A 13,616-nucleotide genomic window follows, 5' to 3' on the forward strand; every position below is an offset into this window, starting at 1 on the left:
GGGGGGGGGATGGTTCCAGCCTTCCTCCTGGAAGTCAATGAGAGGAAGGAGTACCACATCCCTCCAAAAAGACAGAGATGGCTCATTATTTCTCCCACTGTTGCTCAGGAGACCTCAATCTCCACGTATTGCCTGCTACTGGCTTCTTTATTAAAATAGTCTTTAGTATATTACAAGTGTAGAACCAGGAGACCTTGAAAATCCCTTCCCTAGAAGAATTTGGTGCTTTACTGCCATTAAGCCATTGAATTCCTTGAAGCTGAATGGGACTAATCACTTGTGTGAATTTCTGCAGCAATAGGACCCAAACTACAGGACTATTGTTGGTTATACTAACACTGAATAGTTGTAAGCAATCATAACAAGAATATACTGAGAACTGTTACTAGTCAGATTTGCAGAACCTTAAAAACAAACAAAAACAAACAAACAATTAACTTTTCCTTTCCTCTCCTCCCTGCACATGGGGAACATGCAGATATACAACTCTACTGTAAATTACTAATATGATTCTGGCTTTTGTAGTCAAAAACTTTAGGCTTGTAGCCAACAAAGGTATGTGCTTTTTAAAGCCTCAGTTTTTTTAATTTTATACATGTATATATATATACACACACATATATATGCATTTTAAAAACTATCTCCATTAGGATCAGAAACAAAAAAATCTGTTGCACCTCCTCTGTGTAAGAGAACTGCTGGAAAAAAACAGAAGAGGCCAGGCAGAGCAAAGTGAAGGACAAAAAGAGCCACACTAAATAACCTTTTGGCATCTCCATCTAGATATGGAACCTGGGTGTGGAAGAGAGACAGAACAGAATCCAAATCATTAGCACCTGGGTGGCTTAGAACTCACTTAATTTGCAGTTAGTTGCTGAATTAAGGATAAGCCACTCAGCTGTTTGCTGTGGCTTTTACTTCAACAGGGACCTGCTTCTCTAATCAACTGGAGCTCGTTAATAGCTCCACACAGCTGATCAGAAAAGCTATGCTCTTTGAAGTAAAAGCCACAGCAAAGAGAAGGAGCACCCCAGTCAAGCGAAGTTATTTGTTTCGGCACTACAGCCACCACACCCTTTAAGTCTGTAAGCCTTCATCTTTAGGGAGCAAGATGTAACATAAACCTACAAAGTATTCAGGTTCCAGTGTGTAAAGATAACTTCAATATTTAAGTTAAAAAATCCGTATTTATAGACAGACAGACAGACAGACATAAAATGGGCTTAATCAGTCTGCTTGTGTCTGTCTGTCTGTAACGCTCTTTAAATGCAAATAGCTTGAAAACTGTAAGAGATAGAACATTTGCGTCTTCAGAGAAATGTCTTTGCTAAACCTTAGCATTTGTTTAGTGACCATGTTAGGATGATCACAACTTCCAGAACTGGGAAAAAAAGTCAGGGGCCAAGGCTGTTGTTTCTACTGAGCTCCTCCTGGGAGGATGCCAGGAGCCTGGCGTGGTGGGAATGGCAGAGGGAGGAGCCAGCTGAGGAAAAGCAGGAGCCAGGCAGAGGAGCAAGGCACTGGGCGAGCAGCAGCAGCAGCCTCATCCCAAGCCCCAAGCAGGGAAGGACGTGACCAGGAGTGGCACAAAAGGAAGCCACAGCGTGTAGGCAGCCATTGCAAGGTGCAGAGCTCACCTGCCCTTGCCCAGCAAAAAGGCGCACAGGCAGTGGCCGGGCAGCAGCATGCGCAGGTCTGCCTCCAGCCTGCTGGATGAGCAGAAGTGCAGGAAGTGATTGGTATCTTCAAATGTTCAGCGTATTTTATTTTTCATAAATATTTAAATTATTTCATAAATATGAAAAGTAAAATCTATCTATTTGTTTTCATTACTTGAAATTCATCTGTCATTCTTGACAGGCAATTTACTAGTTTTATATAAAAATTAACTACTTGACAGTATATTGTGTTAATTTGATAAGAATGAAATCTGAGTTACTCAATGTCTTTACCTTGGAAACATTTTCTCTTAAAATGTTCTCTTAGCCCTTAACAGGAATTTTGAAATCAGTAACAATTTCTCCTAGACAAGTGTCAAACATGCAATGCCCTTCCACTAAACCAACAGCTTATAAGGGCCCTGATGCATACTACATTTAGGATGTGATTAAGGTGTTAATCATCATAAATAGTAACCTGGCCACACATTAAAGCCCATTTATGGCATGGCAATATAGGAAACACACCAATAAGATATTCCATATATAATTAGGGATCTAACTAAATTGCTCCACAAGTGTGCTTCACTGCCGCTCCTTTGATCGTGCTCTTTTCACCACATACCCCCTGACCACTGACTGCCTGTAGGACCTTGGCAGCTCTGCCACTTGCTCCTAAACAGCTGGGAGGCAAAAACTGTGGTTTTAAAATATGCTGCAGTTTCTGCCTCCTGGCTGATCAGCAGAAAACAGCAGGGCTGCTGGGGTCCCCCAGCCAATCACTGGTAAGGGGGTGCACAGTGAAAAGTTCAAGATTAAAAGAGCCACTGCTCAGCTCACTTCTGGCACAATTTAGGTAGCTTCCTACACATAATGAGTAACTTCTTTGTGGCTCATTTGTATCAAGCCCTAAAATAAACACAAGACATCAGGGCTGACCCATGACAGATACCAACATCCAGCTGAGCACAGGGATCCAGCATGGGGCAATCCCAGGGTCCAGGACACAACCCTCCCCTACCTGATCAACAAGATCAGGCTGTGGGCAGCAGCAGTCCTGGACCCAACACCTCCACCCAATTCCCAGAAGCATAGTAGGGAGAAGGAGGGGTGGTGTCAAATCCAACATCAGTGAATGTCTTCTTGATCTCCAGCATATTGCACCCTAGACTTTTAAAGAGTGGGCATGCAACTGGAAACCCCAGCCACAAGCCTGCTTTTTTAAGTCTCCTGGGTGCCTGTGGAAGCAGTATTTGGGAACTCACCAACCCCCAGTGGCAAGTGGTGCTTCACAGTGTGGGACATGGGCAACTGGGAAATTAGGAGCTCCCATCTCCCCAGGTCCTGTGCCATGGATTCCAGTACATGGGCAGCTTGAAAGGAAACACTGAGGCAGCTTTCCTGGGCTTCCTCACTTTAAATCCTGTGCCCAACAGCTCTAGCCAGGTCACAGGGAGGTGCAGGGGATCAGTGGGGTTTAAAGTCCCCAGTGGAGGAGGCCCTTCTCCACCAGAAGCTTCTGACTCCCTGTGCCCCAAAGGCTAGTCACAAGGTTGTGACAATTAGCTGACTATCATCCCAGCCCAGATAGCTCTGATCTCTGAACTAGAAGGGCTGTCCCAGCCAGTTCCCATAATCAGCCAATTGTTAGCTTATCATACTGGGCAGCCTGGGCACTGGGGACAGCCCACCCACACTGGGCAGTCTGGAGCTGGAATGACCATCAGCTCAGACAATCAACCACATTGGAGGGAGTTTGAGCCCCCAGTGTGGTCCCAGAGGCTTATGCTAACAGTCAGCTGATTACTGGCCCCAGCTGGATCTGCATACACTCTTCTTTCAACTTGCCAGTGCAGGGGGAGCCTGGGATTGTGGTCTCCAGGCTCTCCCTGAACCGGCAAGTAGCGATGGCACAATAGGAACTGATCTCTGATCTCAACAAATCATGCCTCCTGGCACGTACATGTGGCACAGCACGAGGCATGATTTTTGGGACTGGGGATCAGGTCTCATTGTATCATTAAATAAACATGTGTCAGGGGCCTAAGAGTTTGAACAGGAGGACTTAGTTGCTTCACAAAGTACAAATTTATGTAACACTAACAGTGAAAGGTGTTCAATGGAAACAATTTATCACAAATAAACAACAAACCTATAAACTATTGATTAGACTGTGAACACCAAAATAAACAGAAGTTAGGCTCCTAATACTTCCAAGTATCTGTACCTAACTCCAAGACTTGCCAACACTTAAATATATACCTCTTCATTATAAAGGGTGAGAGTAGTTCCCACTGTTCTTAATTAGCTATTTTCATTCTTAAATTTTAAAGTACATGCATAAATATTTTGCTGAACTACAACAATTTAATGAAAAGATTTGCTTAACCATTAAAATACCTGTTAAATACTGGGTTCTCTCATGTAGCTACGCAGGGAAACAAAATTTGTACTTATTTCTATGATACTTCCTAATAGATATTTAAAATCCAAATGCCAAAAAGGCTAAATTATATTTCAGAATAAGCTGAGTATCTACCATGGTTCCCCTGTGGCAGGTTAGGGTGTTGTGTCAAGGTTGACAATAGTCTTATGTAGAGTTTAGATTATGGATTGTATGGGATGGTTTGGATAGGGATGTTCCTGCCTCAGGCACGAGGTTGGACTAGATGACTCTGGAGGTCCCTTCCAGCCCTACTTCTCTATGAATCTATGATTCTATGAGTGTCCTGAACAGGTAGCAGCATTGTTTAATTAAAAACTTAAAATTTTAGCTTACAAAAATTATTTTTTCTTTTCATATTTGTCAGAACATATCATTTTAACTGTTGATAAAACTGTCAGTGACTCCTGCTGAAATTAACCTTTCTGAAGAAAAACTGCTAGTAAATAAATTAGTTTTTGTTTTAGTTTTCACACACGTTTTATACCCTGCATAGCACAAAGTAAATATTTAAAATGTTGCAAATCCCTACAATATATTGTACTGTTCCAACTGTAAGCCAATCTAGCATATAAATCAACCCTACAGTTTCAGGTTAAATTTTAGGAAAATTAGCTTTTTCCTAAATAGAAGCCAATGACTACACATAAAAACTTTGCACTTCTACTGTCCTTATACAGTCCCACTAGAGAATCAAATAACAAAGAACCATAAGGGCTTAATGCCCTAAAAACACTAAAAATAAAAACTGCACCAAAAAAAATTCTGGCTTGATATTTTTATTGCATACAAAGAAATGAAAGGTCAAAACTGGAAGGGGCTAAATTTCAAGTTGATCCCGCATATAAAGTTTAGCACAATTTGTATGGAAATTGAACAATTTTGATAGTTCTTTGGAAGGGAAAACATAGGCTTATAATCAGAACAGTACAGTGTTGGATCTGAACTACAATTTATCATATTTCTAGATCTACTTTCTGCTTACTAATCCAATTTCCTCCAACATTTATGCTGTTATCCCAAGTCCTTGACATGTTTCATCTACTGTGCCTACGTGCATGCATGCAGTTGGAGGCGGATGGCAGAGGAGAATACTTAAAACTCTTCCTCCTAAAAATATCCTACCTGCACTAAGCCTATTGGAACAAACACCACACAGTTCTCACCCAACAGTTTATTCGATTCGTTAGAAACAGAAAGACCCAAGAGATTTAATATCGGATTTCATAGAAGTGCAGTGTGCAAAATCCAGTCTTTAGCCACATTTGAAAAGGAAATAAATCCCTTGCTTTTTAAAGGGATCCTATATTTGCTTCCAATACAGACACCAGTTGAGAAACCAGTGATGTAAAGACTTAGTTATGATAAAATTATTGTACAGTACTCTAGAAGCTTTTCCCAAGTCCTGCTGACAGCAGAACTCTATGAAAATAAGGCACATGGACTTTACAAGCAGAGTTCCCATTTTTATATAACTTTTCTAAAATACTTTTGCTTTAACTCCTCCTGCATGCACAGTACACAATATGGTATTAAAGGCTGTATAAAACTCACATGAAACAATCTTCATAGATTTGCTTGGTATTTCACAGTCTATGAGAAATGTAAACCCAAATGCACGCCAAACACTTCCCAAAACCACAGTCACATAGTCCACATTACAATGCTCATAGCACCAATGCCACACACACACACACACACACACACGGTGGAATCTGAATCCCACTGAATCAGAAGTTTAATCTTGTCTAATGAGGGCAAGATTTCACTTTTTATCTTTATGCTCATTTACACACACACACACACACACACACACACACACACACACACACCCCCCCTAGCCATTTGACACTATTTTTGCAGGGATGGAAGGAATTCTCTTTAAAAGAGAACAAATTTCCCTTATTTAAGAATTAATAAATGTTTCAACTATCTTATAAAATAAAAAAGAATAGCTTCAGATAAACAGCTTAACAACTTTAAAATAAATAACTACTAAAAATTATACCATGGAAATCCTAACATGTACATGCAAACTATGTAACATCTAATGCATTCTTTTAATTGAGAAATTAAAAAATATCATAAAATGAGCCATTAAAATACATCTTTACATTATTTTATAGAAACATCAATTAAGAGGAAAAAAATTTTCAAAACTGTCCAATTTTCCACTTTAAAGGAAAACTAGAACATAAATATAAATCATAGGGGTGAACCAATACAGATTTTTTGGGCCAATCCTGATGGCTGATTATTAACAAGCCATATTGGGCAATAAACACTGATCTGATTGCTGATATGCAGCCTGGCAGCTTGGAGAGCAGTGTCCATCTAGTAAGTTTGTTGTGGGTGCAGGGGAGGGAAGATGATCAAGGCCCCTGCAGTGAGGGAGTGTGTAGGACGGAGCTGTGAATGGCTTGTCCAGGGGGTGCAGGGAGGGGGAGAGTGGTGCATGCCCCCCCCCAATCTGTACACAGGGTGATGGAAGGCTGCCACTGTGGGCTGCCGTGGGGAACAGTGCCGGGCTCTTCCCAGTGCGGGGCATGGGGAGGGAGCTGGGCTAGGTACATGCTCAGTGTGGGCAGCAGTGGCACTGGGAGAGGGGGCTACAGGATGGCAGTTCCCCCTCCTAGAAACTGCCGCCATTGCCCACCCTGAGCACAGCCCCAGATCACCCCTGCCCCCTGCCAGAAGGAGCCCAGCCCCGTCCCCACCCTCACAGCAGCAGCCCACCCTCACACCCCATGCACAGATCCATGGGGCACATGCCCCCATGGCTCCCCAGGGTCCATGCAGTGGTGGGAGCCACCCTCTGCCCCACCCCCCAAAGGAGCCACTCACAGCTCCATCCCAAGCGCAGCTCCAGCCCCACTCCCTCCCTCACCACAGGGGCCTCGATCGCCCCTCCACCCCAAGTAGATTTAACAGCTGGAAGCTTCTCCCCCAGCTGCTGGGCTGTGTGACTGCACATGCATGCAGCATTTATCAGCAACATTATCGGCCACATCAGCTGAAAGAAGCCAAATGCAGATAATGTCAATTTTCCTTTCATCAGTGCCAACACAATGTTGACCAGTGTATCAGTGCACTTCCAATAAATCATCCTAACCTTTACTACAGTTTTTCTTTTTTTCATAGCTTCAAAGAACAATTATGCGACAGTTCTACTTTAAGGCACAATCACAATTAATTATCAGTAAAATAGTATGAATGGATACCTACATAAAGCTTATAACTAGTTTGCTGTCAAACCCTCAGGCCCCCTCTACATGTCACAGGTATTGCCCAATTAACTGGTTAACTGCACAATTACCTTGAGACCAGCTACATGTGCAAAGTACTTATCACATATTAAAAAGCTCCAACCAGCCATAAAGTTAGACACTGAAAGATTTCTTTTATATTAAGAATATATACCCAATAAGTTGCAGTTCTAAATGTGTTTAAGCCCCAAATTGAACAATTAAGAATACTAGTTTCTGAAGCTAAATAAAACCTCACAGAAATGCTATATCTAACCCACCTCTAAGTGGGTTAAACATTTTTTTGTAGCAGAAGAGAGAGGCAAGTCAGAGTGATATGAACTGCAGGAACGTTTCTGTTGTACCTTCCTCTTAATTTCAGATTCTGATTCTGATCCAGACTCTTCTGTGCTCTCCATCAGACTTCCTAAAAATAAAAACAGAATATATATATGCATGCAGATATGTGCGCACACACACATGCACGTACACACACAAAACCAAAAACACAGTCTTGCAACTGAAGAGCATGATAAATTTATAAAAGGTTATTTCAGACACACCTGGCTTATGAAGTAAAATTAAAGAACACTGTAAACCACAGGCATAACAAACAATTAGGCTTTACCTATGCTGAGAAATATGTACCAAATCTGCTAAATAATAAAAATGCAAAGACAAAGAATGTTAATAATTCTGGTTTAAAAAAATGCCTGTCACTATTTCTAGATACCATTGCATGAATTGGATCTGCATTTTAAACACTACTTCCTAGCAGGCAACCTAGGTCTTTAAAATACTGCATCAACTCCACTCCACCAAAAATCGAATCTTTAGTAGTGGATAGTCCACTAGGGGATAAGCCCAGATTTACAGTATGTTCAGAGGCTCTTCATTTTAAAGCTGCTTTGCATAATGTTGTGAAAACAGTTATTTCTTTAATTAAAAAGTGTTCAATTTACTCTAATAACCATTCATTAACATTTTATGTTGAATTTAAAAAAGGATCTGATGTTGGAACTTTCTTTTAAAAGTTAAATTACCTAAAATAATAAAAAAAGAAAAGCTATGTTAATATATTATTCATAAGTAACAGAAGTAGGTATTGACTTTCCCTACTTTTCTGTGATTCTTTTTAAGGTTATATTCCTATCCAGAAGAATTAATAAAGTTAAACAGCTGACCTTAGAATCTCCCCCAACCACATGTGGATTCCTAGCAAGAAAACTCAATACTTCCAATGACTCATTCCCTCCAGCACATTCATCTTCCCTCCAGCCATGATAAAATAGTAATTTCCCCTAGTTCTCAGGTCTTGACAAAAAATGTGTACACACCTTTGGATATTAACATTATTATATTTTAGTCATTATATATTTTCATGCTTACCATTCTCTACTGTGTCATAAATAAATGTCACCCTTGAAGTGCTATCAGCCTTTGTGACCCACAAAATGGCATCAAGCAAAGGTCTTGTAATGAAGAAACTAGAATATGAATGAGATCAGGAATCTAATCTTAAATTTCCTTACAGATTTTCTATGTGAATTTTGACAAATCACTTAACTGGTCTCAGTTTTCTGACCTGTGAAGTGAAAACGGATGCTTTACAACTGTACATGAGTGGTATGACGTTATTAGTTTCAGTTCTGTGACGATAATCACCTATAAATTGTAAAGATATTAATGTGATTCAAGTGGCTTATGTATAAATGCATTCACATTTTGACATACCACATGTACCTATGAAAGTATCATTTCAAAACACTTCAAGTATCTTTTCTTATGTCACTTCAACTCACCTTTTAAAAATTATGATCCATATTGAAAATCACTATAAGTATACCATGCATTGTGTGAGCACACTCCCGCTTCCACGAAGCAAATCACAGTAGCAAGGCAAAAACACCGAAACAGTTTTCTGGTTTAAACTAAATGAAATCTTACCCATTGGTCGAGACTGAGGTGATCTTATGAGGTCAGTTTCTATTTTCTGAAGCTGAGGAGGGTATTCTTTTCTGGAAAAGATATTTAATATAGTCGTATTCTTGACAGAATTTGTAAGTGAATTTTGACATTTATATTTTAGGTTTTTTGGTAATATATAACTATTTTAGAAAAGTCTGCACATAAAGAAAGTCAATAGCTTTTCTTGTTATATATCACACATACATTAAAATATTTTTTCAATCTTTAATAGTCTAAGCAGGTTCAAATGAATAACCCACAGGCAGCTGTCAGCATGCTAAATGCAGCTATTATAAAGGTCATCCAAATGTTTCCAATTTAAATCCGTTTTCCTGTTGCTAACAACTTAAGCATCTTTCCCTTTAAGGATGAAATCTTCCAGACCTGTCTTGGAAGTCCTCCTTTTTCCTTCCTCACTAAAAAAAAAGTTTACAACTGGACTCATTTTTGATAACAGATGCAGTGACCAAAATGTTTTCCCAATTAGAAAGATATTCTACTACTTCTCTGAAGCAATTTGGTGCCAAATATGGCACAATAACAATTCCTGTTTTCTTGTTAAAAATATTTTGATTTGGAGCTAACAAAAACTATACTTGGTCTGTATTTAAAATTATATATGTATTTTAAATACAGACCAATTAACTCATATATATGGCGTGTATGCATCTCAGACATAATTTAACAATTCTTCAGTCTCCTGAAGGCCTGTAGATGACACATGAAACTTCCCATTTTGGTGCTAAGTAAAAACCTGACTGATGCTTACTTTCCATTAATTTCTAATCAGTTATAAGGCATGGATACCTGATACTTCTGATAGGTTCTGTTCACTGCAATTTTCTGAACCTGAACTTCGGTCCCAAAACTCTCGGTCCCATGAAAAAGTAAATATTAGTGGGTGCATCTACAGATGTTGCAGTGCAGTAGCCATGAGGTACTGTGCCATAGCTTGTTGCTACCATGTAGTAATACTGCCAGGCACTAACCATGATGTGATGCTACTGTGTAGCAGCTTGTTGCTACCATACAGTAGCATGGAAAAACCCCCCATGCAGTGTGGTACTGCACAGCAATGCTAGCAACTGTGCAGTCCACCGCTCGTGTAGATGCAGCCACAATATGCTATTCTAACGTCAACTTTTCTTGACTTTAGACTATACCAGCAATTCACATCATTCACGTTTTGTGTAGTTTATATGTAGACTTGGGATGAGATGAATTCTTCTCTTTTGGTGTGATCTCTCTCAAGGCATTAAATTATTACGCCCCTTGAATTTTTATGTCGTCTTCAAAAAGTACTTGAAATTGGTTTGTGACTGACATTTGGCAGGGCTTCAAATATTTTATTGTTGGATGGCAGCGGTTCTCAACCTTTTTAGACTCAAGACACCCCTCCATAACTTTTCTGAATTTGGTGGCACCCTGGTTGAGAACCACTACGGTAAAGTCTCTGTTTACCTACTTTATCTCTAAGCTACTGTGCATCGTGGCCAGACAAAACCAACTACACGCATCTGCTACCAGGAGACGTATGTGGAGCCAGACCAGGAAGCTGCAGCAGCACCAAGTTCTTCTGCCTGCATTACATTTATAATGCAGTTCTGATTCAGCTCTTAATGCCACACCTGGGAACAGAGCTGTGTAGGCTGATTCTATCTGCCCACAGAGACAGCATCTCATCATCCTTGAGAGGGTCTCACAGCACCCCAGTTGGCAGCTACTACTATGTTATCTTTAAAGCAACAACATTTATCTACCCTTTCAACATAATCTAGTCCTTCCAAACAAACCAAACCACTATACCAATCAATCAATCTCACTTTATAGTTTTTGAGGGTGGTAGGAATATGAAGAAGGAAAAAGTTGGGAGCAATTAAGGTGTATGATTTATGAAAGGAGCAGGAGTGTTGCAGAATTATGATTTAATTTGTTTTCATGTCAGGTAATGTTTCTATAAGTGACAAGATGAAAAGTAAGACATTTATAAGAAATGTAAAATATGCAGTGTATAATTCTTACCAACAAAAGCCACAAGGTCAAAATAAGATTTACCACACATCAGAACTTTAAAAGGCAAAAGTGCCTGTAAAGGGTTACAGTCATATTACTTAGCATCTCATCTGACATCTCATTATCTCTAATATTAGTAGTAATAAGTGCTATAGTATATACAATACAGCATATAAGATCAGACACAGCACAAAGTCGTTTTGCTGTATGTGTACATACGTATGCAAATAACCCCCCAACAAATCTTTTTATAGTTTTATTTCTTTTTTTAACATTCTTAAGCAGCTGAAAATACAAAGTAAATATTGCAAATGAAAGAGCCAATTACCATAACCTGTTTAAACTGCTGATGCTATATTTGATTTTTTTTTTTTATGGCAAGAAACTGGAGTTTGATAATCATATTTTGCTAAATAATGATTAAAAACAAGTTGAACAAAAAAATACTAAACATGAAAAGTATACTACAGCTTCCTCAACTTAGTGCCTGGCACTATGCCAACACAACACATTACTATACTTTTCAAATGCCAAGTTCAAACCCTTTTCAAATCCCAAGTTACCTAAACATTTTGAGTTATTTTCATATTTCATTTCACCTTCTGGAACTGGAAACAGTAACTGAGTTATCACGTAGCAATAAACCAAAGTAAATAAGCTGTGAAGCAATCAATTCTAAAGGTAGCTAAAACCAAAAATATAAAAGAAACCCCAACACTGCTAATTAGGCAGAAGCACCAGCTAAGTTGCTGACTGCCCTCTTGTACTGCAGAAAAAGAGGCAGTTTCAGCACCTTCCTTGTCTGTTTATATGAAGTCAATTGACTTGTGGGGAAATAAATTATATCAGTCATCTTAATCTTCCAGAAAATCCTAAAGCCAACCCTGTATATCCAACCCTTACTGAGTGCATACATGTGACAAGTACAGGGAAAGGAGGAATGAGCAAAAACAACACTAAACAGAGACAGCAGCAAGCAAACAGGGACATATTTATACCATATTAGAACAAAGAAGAAGAATGCATTTCCCACGTTTCTCACATCCATCAAAAATAACACATCAGAGAACAGGTATTCTGAAGGTGTTCTGTTACCTTGTCTAGATTCAGTTTCAACTTTGACTTTATTTTATTCAGAAATTTAAAAACAGACTTTTTGAATAAACAAAAGTTACAAAGTATAACATAAAAAGGCTTATCTGATACATACACACATTCTCTCTCTCTCAATCATATGATAAACAGGGACTGGAAAGTCCAACACTAAAGGAGAAACAGAAGCTGTGACTTTATGCTGGGCTCCATTACGCGTAAGTATAAGGTTGCTAGTATAATGAAACAGGGTTTTTCTTTGATTATACTAACAGCTGTATACTTACGCATAGCGGAGCTCAGCATAAAGTCGCAGCTTCCATTTCTACGTAAGTTGTGGGCTTTCTAGTCCCTGTTTATCATATGATTTAGTTAGTGTTATTAACACGATAGTATCTCTCAATCTCTTCTGGCTGATCTACTCAGCTAAAGACAGTTGTGGCAGGGTCAGACCTCAACCTGAGTACATGATCTAAAATACAGATCAATACAGTTTTTATACACAAAATAATACTTAACTAGTTAACTAGCAATTTGGTGCTTCAAGGGTTCACACATCCCTCATTGCCATGGCTTTCCACCAAAGACAAAATAGTGTTTCCACAGCCATTTATTTTTTTAGCTAAATCAGTTCCTGCCTTGTTCCATTACCTGTATGCCAACAATTCTACATACAAAGCATCCGTTCATTCATTAGTATGGTGGTGGTAATGCTCTATTTCAAGCTGTTTCTAGCCTTCTATTTCTAATTAGTCTTTCCCGAAGAAAAGGAGGTTTTAAAATGACCGCTTTTGTGTAAAATTTGAGACCTTCAGAAATAAACCCTGTGTTCAGACTAGAATTGTCACTGGTTGGCTAATTTAATGAGTTAAAATGGCAATAATACAGAATAATGGCACAAATTCAACCCTACAATATCTTAAAGCTTTTAAGTTGTTAACCCAACTCAGAATTAGAACTGCTTAGTCTTCACTGATGTTTTAACTGACTTTTTTTTTTGCAGTCCACTCTCAGGAAAACGGTATCTTGGGAATAGTAGCAGCTGTTGCATCTATCCAAAAAGCATGGCAGCTTTTGTTCTTGCTTTCAAATAAACCTTTAAGAACTTAAAATGTTTGCCATTCAGGAAATGGTGATTTGAAAAAATGGGGCATCAAGGACAGGTTAAACATAGGTATTAGCAAAAGCAAGTCTGAA

At 39.1% G+C, this 13,616-nt stretch overlaps 1 protein-coding gene across 1 annotated transcript in view; it reads right to left on the reverse strand.

Annotated features, from left to right (window-relative positions):
• SENP6 (SUMO1/sentrin specific peptidase 6) overlaps positions 1 to 13,616 on the reverse strand; it is a gene marked incomplete at its 5' end in the record, with an annotated part of 145,185 nt that overhangs the window by 76,675 nt on the left and 54,894 nt on the right. Inside the window, 2 exons of the mRNA XM_019520459.1 lie at positions 7,628 to 7,773; positions 9,294 to 9,364. Of these exons, the coding sequence (XP_019376004.1) occupies positions 7,628 to 7,773; positions 9,294 to 9,364 (217 nt within the window). The remainder of the gene's footprint in view (positions 1 to 7,627; positions 7,774 to 9,293; positions 9,365 to 13,616) is intronic.

The sequence above is a fragment of the Gavialis gangeticus genome, unplaced genomic scaffold (assembly GCF_001723915.1).
Source record: "Gavialis gangeticus isolate Ggan-Ray unplaced genomic scaffold, GavGan_comp1, whole genome shotgun sequence".
NCBI classification, from domain to species: Eukaryota; Metazoa; Chordata; order Crocodylia; family Gavialidae; genus Gavialis; species Gavialis gangeticus.